Below are 20,706 nucleotides of genomic sequence, written 5' to 3'. Positions count from 1 at the left end.
GCCCCATGGCAATGTGGTGTAATGCATGCAGGTGTCGGGTCCTGATCCACACTCCATCCTTACCTGAGAGTGAGATATCACACCTCTGGGTGAGGTGCAATACGTCTGTAGCAACCGAGCCCTCAGGGTGCTACAGTTCCATTTATCTTCAGCCTAGGTGACGTATTGCGATACAGGGCCGTGATTTTGGCTATAAAAGGGTCCCCTAGACCCCTACCCCAAGCTTTTTAAGAGAATCATATATGGCGTGCCAGGAGACTCTATGGAATGCTTTCTCAGCATCCAACGAGAGTATCTAATTACAAATTTTTAACTGCATCTAGCCCAGGAAATACTTTGTGCCTAGTAGCAGTGTCTGCTAGTGAGCGGATTATCCCAGCTGTTAAGCAAGCTGCACCACCTGTAGTTTAGACACTTAATTTTTTCAAAGGAAATGCTTCGGGACCATGGGATACTTAGTGAAGAGCATCAGGAGGCACCCCAAGGCATAGGGGCTGGGACTGGCAGTAGGATGCCTTGCGGTGGACAGCCGAGCTCGATCCTTATAAAAGCTTTTTAACTGCAGCAGCTTTAGTGGACGCTACTGGAGCTGGAATTACCGCGGCTGCTGGCATGAGACTTGCCCTCCAATAGATCCTTGTAAATGGATTTAAAGTGTATTCATTCAAATTAGAGAGACAATTTAAATTAAAAAGCTTAGAGCTGCCTCCACCACAGGGGGGCTCGCTCGACCCACCAGCGGACAGGCACCAGTATTGGGAGAGGGGGGCTGGCCGTCAGGGTTCACCGCGGCTCTGGCACAAACCCGGCGACACGGAGGTGGCACGGGCAGGAGCGGACTGAACGTGTCGGCTTCTCACTTTTTGGATTTTAGAAGGGCATGACATGCCTATATCTGTGTCTCCCCCCTCCTTTTACTCCTCCACCTCTTTTATTTTCGCATGACTTTATGTACTTGTCACTTTTCCATGTGTTAGTTATGTCTTCTGAGCAGTTTGTCAGCTTTTGGACACCTTTGAAGGTGTTTTCTATGTGTTTCTATGTGTTTTTGTTTGCCTGCCATTGGTTTTAACGGTGTTCGAAGGTGTTCGACGAACAGTTCGACGAACAGTTCGGCGAACACACGGGTGTTCGACGAACCGAACCGAACTCGAACACTACGGGGGTGGCTCAACACTACTTATGACCATGTGATATTTCAGTTTTTCCTTTTTAATAAATTTGCAAAAATTTCTACATTTCTGTTTTTTCAGTCAAGATGGGGTATAGAGTGTACTTTAATGAGAAAAAAAATGAACTTTTTAGAATTTACCAAATGGCTGCAATGAAACAAAGAGTGAAAAATTTAAAGGGGTCTGAATACTTTCCGTACCCATTGTATATTTAGGAAAGGTCAGTATTGTGCTGTCGTAAAGGAAAAGATAAACTTTGGTCTAAATAGAGTAGATGACATGATGTTCGCAGCCAGTATATTACAATATGTCAGGAGACTTAGACTATGAAAACATTTCAGCAATAATGGAGATATGGTACAATTATATGGAGCAATTATAACCTCCACACAGCATGTTTTCATCTATAGATAAGTCACTGGAGGGTCTGGATGGAATAGATTTGGTAACTGACATTGCACATTTATAGTTATGCTATACCTTTGTGACCAATTCCATTTCACAGCTTTGTCTCAATGGAGGATACGGAGTCTGAATTTGCAGGTTTATGGATGGGACTATTCCCATTTTGGTGCTTTGTATGAGATATTAGAACATGAAAGCTGTTTAGTGACATCTGTGAGTAAAACAATGATCTCAGCCACAGGAGAAGAAAGGCTGAGGAGTCGACCCATTTCCATCACAATGCCTGCTCAGATTAGTTTTTTGTAAGATCTCCAATAATTTATTGAACGCTGGTTTAATTCACAAAAAAAAAAGAAAGAATGAAAAGATGTATGATGGGAATCTTACCCATTTATCTCCATCTGCGCTGTATACGCTGGTCTTGGGAATTCGGTCTAGTAACTTGAAGAATTGAACGGCTGAAATTTTTGCTTTGGCATAATCTGGAGTGAAGGATGAAGCCCTTCCCAGGGCAGTGCCACTTGTGACTATGGCAGATATAACTCTGTAATTTGAAAGAAGCAGAACTTATTTAGTTTCTGAGGGTAAAAACAATAAAGATGGAGGAGCAAGGAGCAATAAATTAAAGGGGCTATCCAGGACTAAATTATTTTTTTACTATGAGCCAAAAAACTAACAGACAGGTAGATGATAACTAGTTAGAAACTACCTGTCTGTTTTACCCTGTGCCGGCTCTAGTCGGTCACTGACCGCTTCTACCGGAAAGATGCTCCACGTCGACAGAGCAGCTCTTCCTCTTTCAGGCACCTCTGTTGACGGGGTGTGACTGCCAACATCATGATGACTGACAGCAGGCTCCCCGCAATTAGGTAGCTGAGAGCCAGCTGTCAATCAGCGTGAGGTCGGCAGTCACACCCCATCAACAGAGCAGAGTGGAAGAGAAGCCACTGCTCTGTCGACATGATGCCAGCGTAAGCCGCATAATCGTTGGCAGTGACTGCTCTGTGCTGGCAGAGATCTGTAGTTTAAAACTACCTGCCTGTTAGTTCTTAGGCCCATAGTAAAAATTTATATACTCTTGGGTAACTCCTTTAAAAGCAAAGTTTTGTATATTTGCATAGTGCATATATTTACTCTGAATGAGCTAAGCTAAAGCCTTCAACTCTTTAAAGAATATATCTACCAAAATTTGCAGTGCATTTTAATTAAAAGAAGACAGCCTTGCAAACAGAGTTGATTAAAAATATATTTGACAGTTTTATGTCTATACGTCCAAAGTAGATCAAAGTTTATCCTTGGCCACAGACTACAAACAAACCCTGTGTAGTCTGATCCTGTGATCATTATCAAGAGGAACATTATGCAGTCACTGTCCTCTCTGCCCAGTAGATGAATGGCCTGAATACAAGACCTTCCATACTATCAATAATCTATTGCTCCACTACTTTTCTTGTATGCACGGTGCATCAAGGTTTTTTTTAATAGTCAGCAACAAATGTGAAGTTTTATGACTTTCAATAACTTTTCTATACAGGTCTTTCCTTACTTTATTGCTTCAAAATTCCCGAAAAGGATCGCCCTCTCCCCCCCCCCAAAAAAACTTATATAAAGAGCTTGAGACATAAATGTTAATACATAGAAATAAATATAATACCTGAAAACCTTAGCATAATGTAACCCCTCCGTATTGACTAAGTAGCCTCCAAATCTGAAGGAGGCGGCATAGGCCATAAAAATGACGCACTGGGCAAAGCCAAAACAGGCACCATACACATGAGCCTTCTTTACTGCGGCCTTGTACGGCATCTCCAGCTCCTTCTCGTACATTTGAACAAACATATTTTCCTTTCCCAGGCCTGCAACCGTGCGAATATTACCAATAGCTTCACTGGAGACCTGGGGGGGGAAATAATGAATCTAATTGAAAAGTCAAATCTAAAATTGATACAATTTTTTATATTTTTCTTTTAACAGATTAGGATAAAGTTGGTTGTGGTCGGTGCTACTGACATGACTTTTGACCTGAAGCACATAAAAGCTGGTTTTCCTGTTTTACTTATTAATGTCTTCAAAACAATTTTTTTTAAAATTGCAAATTTCTATGATTTTATCATTTTCATGGCTTTCATTTTAAGTAAATGATAATTAAACTGCATTCTTTCTCGACTCCCCAGGCTATTTGGGCGATTTTTAGTGTGTAATAAAATTTATCTTTTTTCTGTTTCTCCCCTTTAGACTTGAGTCTCTTTATATGCGATACATGTCCTTTAAGTGGCACTAATTAAATAATGTATTTTTAATGCAGTACTTTAAGTGCAGACCAGGCACTACTAAGGGGTCATGCTCATGATTAGAAAGGGGCGAGGGGTTGATATTAAAAATGAAGTCAAGGTTGAATTTAATGAAAGTAAAGTTGCTTCAGTACATAATGATAGTAAGTAATGGCCTTGAGCTTCCATTCCCTAGAGACAATGTCCACTTCATGGTAGTCACGTGCTAACACCTATGTCCTACTGGTCTAGGGGGCAAGTATCTAGGTCCTGAAGACCTAGTGGTGTAGTGTTTTGAAAGTCTTTTTGAGGGTAGGAAGATAGTTTTAGTCTATCAGGTGTTTTAAGCACATATATAGGGTTAACATCAGCCGTCCTGTTTCAAAATTGAACTTTCCAAGAGTTTTATGTTCAGTTTAATAAAAGGTACCTCTAGTATCAAATAAAAATCATTAATGCTGACAATATTAGTATCTATGGAGTTTACACGGTTGGAAAAACATGACCACTTTCTTCCTTAAACAATACCACACATGTCTATAGGATGAGCCCTATTTAATTAAAGGGGGTATTTCAGCTCTCCTGACTTAAAAAAGTTGTCCACTACTTTATCATTGATGACCTTATCCTTACCTATAAATGTCTGGTCAGTCGGGGTCCGACACTCGGCACCCCCTCAGATCATTTGTTATCGGTTTTCGGCATAGGCTGGACAGAAATACTCACTTGCGGAGATGCTCGATCTTCTGGTAGTGGCCAAGGATTGGTACTGCACATCCATCTCCTATTCAAATCAATAGGAGGCAGATGTGTAGTACCCTGCGGCGACCACTACCAGAATATAGAGCAGCTCCGCAAGTGAGTATTTCTGACCGGCACCGATAGCGACAGCCTCTTTAGCTTCCCAAGAAATATAATTTCCACCAAACTTTTCTTAGATCTCTACTTCAGGATTTTCCTTTAAAAAGTAATTTGTGACAACTGAGCCTGTGTCAAAAATGGGGTGTGTATCTATGCAGTCTACTACAGTCCACACCCCAACTGGAAAAATAATGGGACAAAACTACTAATCCTGTGCAATGGTTAGCATAAACTTAGTCTCTAGACAGTGTTAACATGCACTACATGTATCACATGTTCATACTGGATGATAAATCTATTACATTTTGTAGACTATAATCCAAGTTTACATCACCTAAAGATTGGCTTACTTTTAGATCACTTTTTGGCAATTAGGTTGTGATTGCTTTTACTCTAATTATTTAACGTAAAAGGCACCTTTTTGTGCTTTTTATGTCGTTCACCAAATTTTATTAAACTCTTAATGACAAATTTCTATTCTTTTTTTTTTTTTGCCTCATCTGACAGTTTTATATTTTGTTGGTCAAATTGTGTCTGGCATAGGCCACGTTCACACGTTCAGTATTCGGTCAGTGTTTTACATCAGTATGTGTAAGCCAAAATCGGGAGTGGAACAATCGGAGGAAAAGTATAATAGAAACACGTCACCACTTCTATATTTATCACCCACTTCTGATTTTGGCTTACAAATACTGATGTAAAATACTGACCAAATACTGAACGTGTGAACGTGACTTTAGGGTTCCAGATGTTTTTAGACAGATTCAATTTCGACTTTTTAAAAAGTTGCATAAGAAGCTGCAAAATCACTCCACTTGGGGAAAAAAGACCTAAAAACAAGAGTATCCTAGACAAAAGAGTTTAGTTTAAATATGCACCAAATTTAACAAACATTGTGCAACATTTTTTTTCAATATTGTGAAGCACTTGATCACGTTGAACTTATTTCAACCTCCAAAAACATAACTTTTAATAAAATGCCCTTGTTATTACATGACCCCAATTATCTGGAACATGCCTTTATTAAATTTTGTGTATTTTATTAACAATCTTAGTCACACCCGCTTTTCTGGAAATGTTACAAAAATGTCTAAAACCATTGAAGGGAATATATAATTAGAAAATGGCATATGGAATAAATCAGGTTTTTGTGTTACATTATTTTTAAAATCTTTAGTAATTTTTTTTTAGATCAAGATCTTTATTAAAAAAAAATAAAATTAACAATCTTGCAATTTTCACATTGGCCACTCAGTCTATTGCATACTTCCTGTCATTTAACTTTTCAGCAGACTTTATCATCAGAGGCAGGATGACAGCTGATAACACTGGATCCGCCATTCACAATAGGAGATGTCAGATCTGACTCTGCTCCCCATGACCTTTACAAACGCACATGAGATAATTCAATACAAAAATATAAAGTTTTGAGTCAGTATATTTCTGCTAATGTACATGTGGATTTTATAAAAGAACAGGAAGCAGGAGGTTAAAAAAGTTCCAGTGGTCAGTGTGAAAATTGCAAGGTTCCAAATTTTTAAAAATTACAACATTTTTTAAAAAATATGTTTTACCCAAAAATAAGATTTAAATAATATATAATATCCCCATGACACTTTCCCTTTAAAAAAATATGGCATCTAAGTTAGAATTATGGCTCAATGATAAGCAGAATTCTGCTGCATTTTGTTTAGAAAATTGAACACCCGGTTGTCAATTTATTGTTATATTTCTAGCAGGAATGAGAGAGGAAAAGCACAATGATGTGTTCTAAGTGATACACCATAATTGTTATAATGGGGAATACTATTATTTTCTAAAGAAGACAGCTGACAGGTCCTCTTTAAAGGGGTCCTATCTGCAATACCAGAGAAAACCAATATAAGTGTGTGAAGCTGTTTATAGAAAATAGCAGCCATGTCTTTCTAATTCTGTACAACTTTTTTAAAGGGTTAATTTGGCAATGGCAATAATTGTTAATATATAGTACAAGCACAACAAAAAGTATCTTTATTGCTCCATTGTGTGCTTTTTTTTTATCTCCTTCTGTCCTTCTATGCATCCAGTTTCACATAGCTGGACGGAAAAGTTTCTGCTAAAACAACAATTTCTAGCAGCACACTGCTGCCTCTCAGTGCTGCAGGCCCCTCGCGCTGGTCTTCTGTGTGCTTCCTGAGAGAGATGGATTGATCTCAACATGGGCAATTTTTATTTATATGAATGACGTGACCAAAGATAGTTTTGAATACAGTAACTGTAACCCACTATTTGATCATCATTGCTATTTACAAACGCCTACATTTTATTGGTGCTTCATGGGTATCTTGAGAGCATGATCATTCCCTCTCCTGCATACATAGCAGAGCTGAGCATAGAGTTACTGAGCTGTGCTAAAACATGTCTGTGTTAGAATTCCTGATGTCTTTCCACAGTTTGACTACTAGTGGCTGCTAATGTTCAGCTTAATAATTATGCTGCACTCCCACTCCTTACCACTGGAGGCTGCTGTTGTGTTCTGCAATTGCCTTTTACTAAAATGTCAGATTCTGAACCTTGGAATCCATCTTGTTTCCTGTTTGGGCTTTCTTAAAGCCACATGGATCTCTCACTCATTGCTTGAGTATTGTGTCTAGCTGTTAGCTTAGTTCCAGTCTCAGCTCCTGAACATTCTTTCCCAGACTGTTCTCATTCTTCTACGGATTGTTCCCTACAACTCCTTTGTTATATATCTATATCCTGCTCATGCTCCTTCGTCCACTGGTTTCCAGCAGTACTATGCCAGTATCGTAACATACTGTCAGCAAATTTAGGTTTCTGGAATAGTGTCTGGTGTATGTTATACTGGACAGGGTCATCAGTATTTCATGAATTAGACAGGGTCATTAGGTGTAATTGCAGCTGGTATAAGTGGGATCTTCAGCATAACATAGCTGAGTTGAGACTAGAGATGAGCGGTGTTCGACTAGAACTGTTCGCCAATCTCAAATTCGAGCTGTTTTGGGCGGTGTTCGAGTTGTTCGACGAACCCGAACGATTTGCAAAAAATTCGGCTGTTCGAGGTTATGTTCGATAACTGTTCGTGCACCAAAAGCGTGTCCTGCATGTCTGGCGCTATTTAGAGCACCAATCATGCAGGGATTGTCTGCCACTCACTGTAATGCCACAGCCATGGTGGTTGTGGCATTACAGTGATTGCCCAAATCGATGGGAACAGTGCCAACAGTGAAACATGAAAAGCCGGCAATTCAGCAGCGGCATACACCTGTACCCGACAATTTAGAACCGAAAGAATAGAGCTTCACACATAGATTAGATAGATATAAACATGTCAGCCACATATATACGAAGTACAGTGAAAGTGCTGCTTACTGTACTTGTCATTTAGCGTAAAGGATTTATCAAAAAAAATAATAGTGTTTTCATGCACCGTCTCTTTAAAAAAGCCGGCCGGCAATTCAGCAGCGGTACCCGACAATTTATAACAGACAGAATAGAGCTTCACACATAGATTAGATAGATAGAAACATGTCAGTCACATATATATGAAGTACAGTGATAGTGTTGGTTACTGTACTTGTCATTTAGTATTAAAATAAAGGATTTATTATTAAAAAAATTGGCGTGGGGTTCCCCTTAATTTTAGGCTCTAGCGGAGGTTAGGCAGACGGCTGGGGCAGATGTTTGAAGCCTGGGAAGGGGGTAATACCCATGGAGCTTCCCAGGCTACTAATATCAGCCCCCAGCTGAATACATAGCCTTTACTAGCTATTAAAATGGGGGACCCCCCCAAAAAAATGACGTGGGGTCCCCCCTAATTTAATAGCTAGCAAAGGCTAGGCAGACAGCTGGGGGCTGATATTAATAGCCCAGGAAGGGAGCCATGAATATTGGCCCCCTCCCAGGCTAGAAACACCAGCCGTCAGCCGCCCCAGAAATGGCGCATTCATAGGATGCGCCAATTCTGGCACTTAGCCACGCTCTTCCACGCTGCCCTGGTGCGGTGGCAGGGGGTAATAGGGTTGGGGTTGATGTCAGCTTATAATGCCAGCTGACATCAAGCCCAGGTTAGTAATGGAGAGGCGTCTATAAGACACCCCCATTACTAACCCCATAGTCAAAGTTAAAAAAAACACAAACACCCAGAATAAAGTCCTTTAATTGAAATAAAGACACAATCCTTTATTGTTCTAAATTAAACCATACTTACCGTCACGCCCATTCCAGCTGAAGCCAACGATCTCCTGCAATAAAAGAAAAATAATAAACCAACCTCATCCTTACCTTTCCATGGTTCCCACGACAGCTTCAGCTCTGCTACATCGAGATGACTGGCTGGACCGCAGCAGAACGCTGCCATCCAGTCTGTCATCCCGCAGACACTGAGGGCAGCGTGGAAGAGCGAGGCTAAGTGCCAGAATTGGCGCATCCTATGAATGCGCCATTTCTGGGGCGGCTGACGGCTGGTGTTTCTAGCCTGGGAGGGGGCCAATATTCATGGCTCCCTTCCTGGGCTATTAATATCAGCCCCCAGCTGTCTGCCTAGCCTTTGCTAGCTATTAAATTAGGGGGGACCCCACGTCATTTTTTTGGGGGGGTCCCCCATTTTAATAGCTAGTAAAGGCTATGTATTCAGCTGGGGGCTGATATTAGTAGCCTGGGAAGCTCCGTGGGTATTACCCCCTTCCCAGGCTTCAAACATCTGCCCCAGCCGTCTGCTTAACCTCCGCTAGAGCCTAAAATTAAGGGGAACCCCACGCCAATTTTTTTAATAATAAATCCTTTATTTTAATACTAAATGACAAGTACAGTAACCAACACTATCACTGTACTTCATATATATGTGACTGACATGTTTCTATCTATCTAATCTATGTGTGAAGCTCTATTCTTTCTGTTCTAAATTGTCGGGTACCGCTGCTGAATTGCCGGCCGGCTTTTTTAAAGAGACAGTGCATGAAAACACTATTATTTTTTTAAATAAATCCTTTACACTAAATGACAAGTACAGTAAGCAACACTATCACTGTACTTATTATATATGTGACTGACATGTTTCTATCTATCTAATCTATGTGTGAAGCTCTATTCTTTCTGTTCTAAATTGTCGGGTACAGATGCTGAATTGCCGGCCGGCTTTTTTAAAGAGACGGTGCATGAAAACACTAATATTTTTTTTAATAAATCCTTTACACTAAATGACAAGTGCAGTAACCAACACTGTCACTGTGCTTCTTATATGTGTGACTGACATGTTTCTATCTATCTAATCTATGTGTGATGCTCTATTCCTTCTTGTCTAAATTGTCGGGTACCGGTGTATGCCGCTGCTGAATTTGCCGGCCGGCTTTTTTAAAGAGAGTGTCTTCTGAGCAGTTTGTCAGCTTTTGGACACCTTTGCAGGTGTTTTCTATGTGTTTCTATGTGTTTTTGTTTGCCTGCCATTGGTTTTAACGGTGTTCGACGGTGTTCTAAGGTGTTCGACGAACAGTTCCTCGAACATCCCGGTGTTCGACGAACCGAACCCGAACACTACGGGGGTGGCTCAACACTAGTTGAGACACAACCTGGCCGAACTGATAGAGGACAGTTCCAATTGCAATGGAGGGTAAAGAGAGCTGTGGGAGGGTTGTCATTAGGGGGTGATAAGTGCAAATCAGTACAGAATTTAAAAATAGGTTGTATTGGTGTTTGGCACACAATTCATTTTGTATGTACAGAAAATTGAGGCCACATTATCATTCACATATGAATATTACCCTATATGCAGTTTTAATCAATTGATACATTTAAGAGATTACTGAAATACCTTTCCGGCTTCTTCCAATGCCTTTTTGTCTTGATTTGCAAACCCTGTAAGCATTTTAGATTGAAAAACTCCAGACAATCCGATCAAAGGAAGAAAACCTAACACAACCAAACTCAGCTTCCAGCTAAAGTAGAAGGCAATGATCATCGAAGCTCCGATATTAGTTAGGGAAGTCACAATCATTCCTATCTGAGACCCAGTAGCCTGAAATGGAAAATATTTTTAAGTAAGTGGGGAATAAGTATTTTGGCGCTACAATTAGTAATGATGATTCTTCTGTAAGTAATTTACTTCTCCATGCAGTGTTATATTATGGGCTGATATCATATACAGTATATATGTAAGGGACACAAATGCCTTAGTACATTAGAAATAATAATATATGTTATTTACTGCATTCAAGTAACAGAAAAGGAACATCGACTTACTAAAACAGCAGCAGTGTAGAAAGAAATATTTTTACTCTACCCCTTGAATTTGAGATGCGTCAGTGGCAAGTCTGGTGGTCAAAGCTCCCGGACTGTTATTAGCATCATCGAACCATCCAATTTCTTGACCAAGCATAGACTGGAAACCAACTCTCCTCAATCTTCGTGTCAGAAGTTCTCCAGATTTAGCAAAAGAATAACCCTGAAAATAATAATAATAATAATGATAATTCTATTTCAACAGGAATTGTAACTACAGAAAAATGTAATAAATCAGGAGCTTTATTAATGCATACTTTAAAAACGCGTTTCAGATAACCATTAGAGATGAGAGGATAAATTTGTAGGACTTACACAGACGACTTTGCTCCAGCCCTGACAAATCCAATGCCACGCCGGCACGCCATAAGGTAAGAGATTCTCGGCGCTCCCATTTAGCCATCAGGTATCACTGACCTGGACGCTGGAGTTCCGCGAATCGATCCGCTCATCTTTAATAACCATTATTGCTTGCATTTATCAGCTTGAAATGCGTCAGTACCAGTAGTTATCGGATTTTCAGTTTTTAAAAAATGCATTAATAAAGAATTTTTGTGCTGTTGGACTGAATCTAAATATCATATAATAAAATTGTTCTCATGCTAAAGCAAGTATAAGGCTGTTACTATATTATGAACACAATATAATATAATAGAAGTCAGTAGAAGGGAGTTATCATTTTCAATTCACTGCCCTTGGACTTAACGTGATATATGTGGAATACCCCTTTATCACCTATGCACATGATCAACATGATAAGTGATGGTAACTGTTTGATTGGTTGGGATCCGATCACTAGAAATCCAACTGATCGTCAGTTGAGTCCTATGTTCCCCATTTAATTAAAGAGGCCATTGCACATGTGAGCGGTCAGTCCATTTAATGTCTTTGAAACCAACAAGGATAGCAGAGCTCTGTACTTAGGTCTGTCCATCAACCCCATGCACAAGAATCACTTCTCCATTCACACTGGACCACTTTTCTGGCGATCAGCAGGGGTCTCAGTGATCAGACCCCAGCAATCTAGCTGTTATCTCCTGAGTCATTGTAAATGAAATACCCCTTTAAGGAAACAGCTGAGAGACCAACCATCTCCAACAGCTAAACAGGTCAGACCCCTGTTCTCCTGATATGTGGGTGTATCAGAGGTATTAAAAGTGTTTTTTCTGTTTGTGTCCCTTTAGACTGGCTGATCCGGGACGGTAAAAGATCACCGATCGGCAGTCGTTTACTGGCCTATTTAGACAGGCTGACATTTATTCTACGCAGGCATGTAGATGGTTAATACGATCGTTCTGTGCACTCAGAATATTATGTTATCTGCAGCACATCCCCTGTTTCAGCCGGATTAATAATCATTTCACCCAACTAACGAGCGTTTTGCATGATCGTCGGGTGATTGCCGGCCTCTCTAGAGGTGGGTGGAAAAAAGCAAAAAGGGGAAGAAAATGTTATTTCCACGTCCCTATAATACACAGAATTAACTCACTCCTATTGACTGAAATAAGCGAGTATATAAAATCTAACCTTTAATAATATGTATTAAAAGATAAAAATAAACCAAAATATTAAAATATGCCACCCATCCAAACAGATGATTGAGCAAAACACACATATATACAGAAATTTATAAATGACTCCCTGTATGGGAAGAGAAAAAGGCTGACAATTATCAGTCTAGGATACAATGGGTCCTTTTATTGAGACCCTCATGAAATCCTTGACATTACTCAAGTGTGTCAATCAATGGTCTATATGAATCGCAATCCAGTGTAAAGACAATACTAGTCACATACAAAAACAATAATCAAGATATAGGAATGTATAGAACAATCTCACCCATTCTATGATTCATTTGGAGTCATCACAGCACGGTCCATGATCAAATGGCTTCTGTTGGCAGCCTCAAACCGGTCCTGGTGTCAACCCTAAGGGTCTCTAGTCACATATACTGACCCTGGTCAACCCCAAAGACACCCGCTCTGACAAGGGCAGTCCACAGCTGACCCTCACGTCCTTATTGGCCCGGGACTGGCCCTACGTGCCTCCCGACGCGTTTCCTCATTTAAGATTCACCAGTGGAGAAAGCACTCATTAGCTCATCAAAAATACAGGGCTACCACTCTCTCCTCTCTAGATAATTGGGAACGAGCGCTCATACATTCACTGATTATTGGATGGTCAAAAGGGGTCACTACACGGTTATCTTGCAGCCCTGGGGTCCTGGTTCCAAGTCGGACCAAGGACATCCCAACGTCATTAAAATCCAAATGGGGTTTGGATGTCCCTTCCATATTTGCATAGGCATGCTCCAGTTTCTTCCTACACTCTGAAAGTATATATACTGACAGATTAATAGGCATCCTGTGAATGATCCGGATAGAGCTTGTACCAGGTGCTGATATGAATGATGACACCTCTGATGGGGCTGTGTAAGTGCTCGTGCAGACGACCGTATTTTCAGTCCGAGTGCTATCCGACAAAGCCTCGGATCGCACTCGGACCAATGTTATTCTATGGGGCCGTGTACATGTCTGTCCGAGGAAAAAAATCACAGCATGCACAATTTTCAGCCGATATTCGGATCGCACTCAGCCATGCAAGTCAATGAGTACATGGGAAACATCGGACTGCACTCAGATGACATCTGAGTGCAGTGAGATTTTAATGGACTGACAAAATGGAGAAGATGGGAAATTTTTTTTTTTCATCTCCTCCACATCCGAGAAGTTCGGATCACACTGTGATCACACTCTAATCAGAATGTGATCATCATAATTGGCCCGGTTCGGTCGGATGACCCTAGTTAAAGGACAGGAATTCTCTGTTACAGACTCACCTGTAAAAACTGGGTGATTAATGACACGCCTGCAATAATGACAAACAGGATGCAGATCCCATTAATATCTTTAGTCTGTTGAGCTTCATCTTCCAATGAAAAAGTCTGAAAGACAACAAAGCAAATCTAGACAAATTGTGCCACATTCCATTGCTGCCATTATCCTGATTCCCTGATCACATTCCCGCCCTTTATATACTTTAGAAATGTATTAAATCGCACACGACTGCAGAAAGAACTTACATTAGTGATGACAGTGAAGAGTAATATGTTGTGTAATAGTTTGTTAATTTTTGCGTCATTACTTACCCCCAGCACCTGACTAAACAGAACAGCATAAAGCGGAGTGAGAGTTCCATTAATGGCTGCCCCTATAGATCCAAAAACAAGATATGGCCACTCCGGAGCGTTGTACTTCAGTATCCTCATTACTACATTCTTCTGTTTCTTCTTTTTCTTTTTATTCTGGTAATCATAAGATTATAATCACAAGGTTAGTAGCCAAACCACAGGTAAAGAATGACTTATTGGGGTTGTCCAGGTTTGGCATGAAAGTCTGCAGTCACTCTATGTGACTGCAGACTTGTGAATCCTCACATCGGGTATAACTCACACTGTCAGGATTTTCTAGTGCAGGCACCAGGTCATGAGATATGCATACTCTCAGTCACATTCTGACTAGACTTGTGCAACCTCGCACAATGCAAGTGAATTGAGCGAGGTCATGCAGTCTAGTTGGGCTGTGGCCAGAAGTATGCATATTACATACTTGCAGTCATGTGACCTCCCAGTCTCGCTGCTGGCACCGGAGAATCCTGACAGCGCACGCTATACATGATGTGAGGATTCACAAGTCTGCAGTCGCATAGAGTCACTGCTGACTTTTGTGCCAAATTTGGACAACTCTTTTGAGGTTAAATAGTTGAGGTCCATTAATAAGGAGTTTGTAAAGGTTCTCTCTGGTAAAATTGAAACCTTATAGGGGTTGTTTATTATGGTGTTTCTTCCGCCCGGATGAAATGTGAACGCTGATTGGCTGCAGCGCTTTCATGATGCATCCTTCCGCCCCAGAAAATGTTGATGTCAGAGAATCTGTACGGGAAACAGCGCTGAGGCTGAGTACGGAGGAGGGAAGTGAATATCTTTTTTTTATTATTTTTTTTCATCTCTTGGGGTCCCTTAATAAAAGGCTGACCAGTAATGGACAACTCCTTTAAGGTCCTCATACAGCAAAGTCTCCCAAAACAGCTTATTTTGGAGGGGATCTAATGAGTATCCTTTGACTCATGGCAGATAATCCACCACCAGAGGAGCTGGACAATGTGCGCTCTTAGGGTATGTGACATCGGTGTATCCCTCTGAGGTTTTGCTATAGTAAGACGCTTCAGGAATATGCCGGCTGTGTTTTTTTCTGAAGCATCTTTGCCGTCTTTTTCGGCATTTTTGTGATGACTCTGACCCCGAATATACAGTATGTACAATCCTACAAGTAAAAAATTGTGTTATATGGCAATTGCACACTGTGGCTTGCACCTCATAAATGAGAAAAAGAGAACCGCACAGCAGGATCAATTATTACTCTGCATTATAGATGAGCGGAGCGATTCGCAGGACTCCGGTAAAGTGTAAAACTTAGAACCAGAGTCCCACAAATCGATCTGCTCATCTCTACTCAGCATTTTTAGTAATTTCATAAATAAATCGACTACAAGGGAAAATATGAGTTCCAGCCAACTATAACTATAAAGATGAAGACAATATTATTTTCCTGACACCAAATATCTATTAATAAAATTCAGGAATATAAAGGAAAAAATATAGCAAATAATAGTGTCATTTTTTAAAATGGTGCATTGCCACCTGTTGGTCATAGCTGGTACCTCGGTTCACTGCTTATAAAATTGTCACAGACAAGTGGTTTTTAGCATAACCAGACTGGCTGAAAGACAATCTGTCACCAAGTTTATGCTATTTAATCTGAGAGCAGCATGATGTAGGGGCACAGACCCTGATTCCCGCGATGCATCACTTACTGGTCTGCTTGTTGTTGTTGCAATAAAATCAGTGTTTTATAAGCAAGAGATTATCAGTAGAGGACTAGTGGTCTCCTGCCATGTAGTCCTACTGCTCTGCGTAACCCCACCCCCACCACTGATTGACAGCTTTCTGCCAGTGTGCAGAGTACACAGAATATTGTCAATGAGTGGTGTCTGCACCAAAATAGTAATCAGTGCTGATAAATACAATTTTGCTGTATTATTTTATACGTTTTCTCCTTTTTTTTTTTTAGTTGCAGGTTTGAAGCAGCATTTTTTTGAGTGCAGGGATTCTGCCCTTAGAAACACTATTGCGCTTTTTAAATGTGTTTTTTTTTCCTTCTCCTCAACGAAGCTCATAGAAAAATATGCACCCAAAAAGTACAATTCAACAGTGTCTTTAAACACACAGTGAGCATGGAGTTTTCAGGAAATGGCATCACTGGCATCAAGTGGGAACATTGGCTTAACATAGTTCTGCTTAGTCAGAAAGGTCGGGGGCATGGCATGCACTTTTAAATGGCAGCCCTAATGAGATAGGACAATACCAAGAGCACTTTTTTAAAGAAAGGTAATCTGTCATCAGGTTTTTGCTACCTCACCTGACAGCAGCATGATGTAAGGACAGAGACCCTGATTGAAGCGATGTGTCACTTACTTTACTGGATGCAGCAGTTGTGATAATATCACAGTTTTCGTCTGCTGTACATGTAGCAGAGCTCGGAATGCTGAGCTGTATATGCCACTTATTGGAATTTGATTGGCAGGTTTTTGAGTGCAGTATATATTGACAGGAAGCTGCTAATCAGTGGTGGAGGTGGGATTAGACCAGGAGGCACTAGGCAGCTAGTCCTATTGTGATAATCTCCTGCTGATAAAACACTGGTTTTATTGAAACAGCAACAAACAGTCCAGTAAATGACACATCGGTGTGATCAGGATCTCATCCCCTACATCATACTACTTTCAGATTATATAGCAAAACCTGCTGACAGATTCCCTTTAATGCTGTCACAATTCCACCCTTCAGTGTTTCTTGAACGCAGTGATTGACAACTCAGTCATCCCGTCTGATGCAAGTGTAGTAGAGGCAAGAGAGCCTTTAAGAGAATTCTTACAGGATGCTTCAAAAATGGAGAGAGATTGCCATCTGCTGGTCAGGCACAGTCAAGCGGAAGCAAGATGTGCAAGGGAAGTTGAAGGGGGAGCAGATTTAGATGCTGGACCCAGTCAGGTGACTTCCAGGAAGGAGTTCCTGGGTATAGGAAGCCAGCGTGCCAAGCCTGAGGTGGTTTTGGTGCCAAGCAGCAGAGAGGAGCAGACGTGCTCCCTACGTGGTGAGAAGCCCCGCGTGGCAGGCCTAAGCCAGAGGCCTGCGAGGTGCCACAGCCGGACACCGGTGGATGAGCTCTGGATCCCTCACAGATGTGCCCCGAGTGCTGTGCCTACTGAGGAGAGTCATAACCTGCTTGCGGTGCTGAGTGAGTTTGCAGAACCCGACGTCGCCCGCCGACAGACGAGGTCTGGACCCCCCCTATCCACAGCTTGAGAGACTGCCTCCAACAGCCAAGAAGAGAGGAGTTGGGAGACGGCTGTGCCAGGAAAGTCACGCCAGTGAAAGCAGAGGAGCTGCATACGTGAACAGGGCCGTCACTTCTACTGTTCACTCACGGTACCGGGGCCAGATGGGTTTATGTACTCAGGTTGGGAGGGGAACGGTTGGGGCGGAAGAAGCTAAACATGATTTAATTGACTTTGTCCGGAAAAAACTTTCGGCCTAGCGGGAAAAACCGGTGACCCCCGCTAGGGCCATATACAGAGTTAAAGAACTAACATGGTGACTCCCATGATTGGGTGCACCACACTACCTTGAGAGACTTTTTATTTCATTAATATTTCAAATTACCGTTCATTATCCCCGTTGCCATTCCCTTGTTTAGAATACCTGTTATATCTACGGTATATATAAACTGTTTATATTCATCTCTGACTGTCCTCGCCTTGTGTCTCTGTGTGTTGCATTCCGGCACCTGCATTACACAAGGACACGCTGAGCTGTCTGTGTTTTGATTGACAGCTCGGCCATTCAATCTGAGACTGAGAGGTGCTGAGTTTCCATCAGGTGTTCCCTGTTCCTGATGATTACTCGGCTACTTAACTTCCCAATCCCAGTCCAAGATAGCTGTCAGTCGTAGCTTCAGTTCAGTGTGGTTTGTCTCTCTGTGCCTTGTGCTTTGCTTGTAGATTTGTTGCTGTCAGACTTTGGACCTCATTCTGACCATCCATTTACTTAGCCCCTTTCCTCTGATCCACTATTTTTCTGGTATTCTGACCTTGGACTATTACCCAACTACGCCACTGTCTTTTCCCTTTGTTTATGATGTACCCTCCTGGCTCTTGACCTCGGACTACTTGACTTCCACGATTCACGGCTTTTCCATGAGAAGTGACTTAGCTTCACAAATGCACTTCAGAAAGCAATGACAGTATCACTTTATGGTATGTACGTCACACTTGGTACATCATGTTTAAAATCACCATGTAACCGGATATACATAAGGCATGTGGCTGTGCCATCATTACCTTCTTTTTGGACTGTGATTGATCAAGAAACTCAGATTCTTCAATATCATTAACTTCCAGACCAGGTGACCTATTTACAGTACCAGACAAGGCATCGGGGAAGACATTAGACAGCTGGGATTTTGTACGAAGCCGAATTGAGTTCCTGTAAAACATATAAGGAAGAAATAAGTGTATTATGTCAAATATAATACTTTCTAGACGGAGATTTGAAAGCAGAGACTGAAATGCAGCTGACTATAGGGCAGTATGATAACAGAGTTAGGGCAGAGGATCATTATTTATTAAGAAATAAGGCATCAGATACATTATAATTCACCATTAATATTCATAAGCTGAATAGGAGGAATGACTGATGTTTTGTCACGTCTGGTTAATGTACACTAACTACATGTGGCCATATAAAGCTTTGAAATATATACTATTAGGATAATAGTATCGGGACACCTACACATGACACCTACAGGGGCTTTTATGACATCCTATTTTAAATCCATGGGCATTAATATGGAGTTGTTCTCGCTTTTTCAGCTAAAATCGCTTACACTCTTCTACACGATTTTGGAGGATATGGGAATTTTTGCCCATTCATTAAGGTCAGACATTGATGTTGGAGGAGAAGTTCTGGCTTGCAATCTCCATTCTAGTTCATCCCAAAGCTGTTCGATGGGGTTGAGGCCAGGGCTCTGTGCGGCCGATCAAGTTCCTCCCCCATCCATGCTTTTATGGACCTTCTGCACAGGGGCACAATCATGCTGGAACAGAACAGGACCTTCCCCAAACTGTTCCCACAAAGTTGGAAGCTACAATTGTCCAAAATGTCTTACACTCTGAAGCATTAAAATTTCCGTTCGCTGACGCTAAGTGTCCGAGGCCGACTTCTGAAAAACAACCCCATTGGGTACTATCTCTCCACTACCAAACTTTACAGCTGGCACAATGCAGTCAGGCAAGTAATGTTCTCCTGGCATTCACGAAACACAGACTCATCCATCAGATGCCAGATAGAGAAGTGTCCACTACTCCAGTGTCCAGTGGTGGTGGCCTTAGCCTACTCCACCAGACATTTGGCAGTGTGCTTGGTCATGTAAGGGCTGCATGCAACTGTTTGGCCATAGAAACCCATGCTATGAAGCTCCCATGGCACAATTCTTTAGCTGCTGCTAATGCTAGATGAGGTCAGGAACTCTGTAGTCATTCAGTTAAGAGAGAATTGGCAACATTTATGCACTATGCGCTCAGTGACTTTCTACTGCAATTGTATGTGGTCTGCCACTTCATTCCTGAGCTGCTGTGGTTCTTAAATGCTTCCACGTTTCATTCATACAGTATTTCAAGGGGGAACATTTATGAGGGAAGAAATGTCATGAACTACAGTAAGTTGTTGAAACTGTGAGCTCTTCATTCATTCATTGGAGTATACAACAGCTACAGGCTTATATTTTGGAATTATCTTGAGCAGACAGCAGGTAGCACTGTGGTAATTGTTAGTTTGTTTAGCCTGTACTCCATGACATCTCAGCTGTTTGGTTTGAATTCAATTACTCCTTCATGTAGTGATGGTGCAGATAATGGTTGGTGTATTATCCAAGAAAAATAGTTCATTCTCCAATAATGTCCGAATGCTGATGATTCTGTTTAATGAAATCTGTAACAGGACATGGGCTCAGACACAGACAGGAGAGCACAGCTTGGGGAGCAGACTGATACAAGGAGGCTTCCAGAAGCTCTCATCTCCTGTATACGTGTAAGAAACTCAGGGTATACAAGTATAGGAGAGAAGGAAAATGTCTTTTGGTGGCCAAACCAAGTGATGACAATTACCAGCTATGGACGTATAAAGTGGAAATATTACTGTGCAGAGATGACTTGTGGGAGGTTTTACTACTGAGAGATCGCAGATCAAAATCAGGAATAGGACAAGAAAAACAGACAGGCAAGAGCCATTATTGGCTTATTAGTGGCTGAAAATATAACTATATACAGCCATGTTGCAGCCATACTACATAGCACCCAACCATATCGTATGCAGAAGGGCAGTAACTCAGTAGCCCAGAGGAGCAGACATGTGACAGGACACACAGGCAAGTGGGATACTTGTGTGAGGGCCACTTTGGGTTCTTCATACTGTGTACATGAGGGGCATCCTGCTAAAGGGGGGAAAGACTGTGAGGCACAAGTCTGCATGTGGGTGATTGTGGGAGCATCATACTGTTAGGGGGAGACTGTGGGAGTCATTATTAGTGTTGAGCCACCCCCGTAGTGTT

At 41.4% G+C, this 20,706-nt stretch overlaps 1 protein-coding gene across 1 annotated transcript in view; it reads right to left on the bottom strand.

The window, feature by feature from the left end:
* The window catches only part of LOC141161741 (bile salt export pump-like), a 137,451-nt gene that overhangs the window by 50,797 nt on the left and 65,948 nt on the right, over positions 1–20,706 (bottom strand). Inside the window, exons 18-24 of the mRNA XM_073647000.1 lie at positions 18,440–18,584; positions 14,130–14,285; positions 13,821–13,925; positions 10,983–11,144; positions 10,515–10,718; positions 3,232–3,473; positions 1,965–2,121 (exon numbers count right to left, since the gene is read on the bottom strand). Of these exons, the coding sequence (XP_073503101.1) occupies positions 1,965–2,121; positions 3,232–3,473; positions 10,515–10,718; positions 10,983–11,144; positions 13,821–13,925; positions 14,130–14,285; positions 18,440–18,584 (1,171 nt within the window). The remainder of the gene's footprint in view (positions 1–1,964; positions 2,122–3,231; positions 3,474–10,514; positions 10,719–10,982; positions 11,145–13,820; positions 13,926–14,129; positions 14,286–18,439; positions 18,585–20,706) is intronic.

This window comes from Phyllobates terribilis, unplaced genomic scaffold (assembly GCF_046119375.1).
Source record: "Phyllobates terribilis strain yellow unplaced genomic scaffold, ASM4611937v1 Scaffold_9__5_contigs__length_417890890, whole genome shotgun sequence".
Taxonomy (NCBI): Eukaryota; Metazoa; Chordata; class Amphibia; order Anura; family Dendrobatidae; genus Phyllobates; species Phyllobates terribilis.
This window is presented reverse-complemented; position numbering and strand designations above follow the sequence as displayed.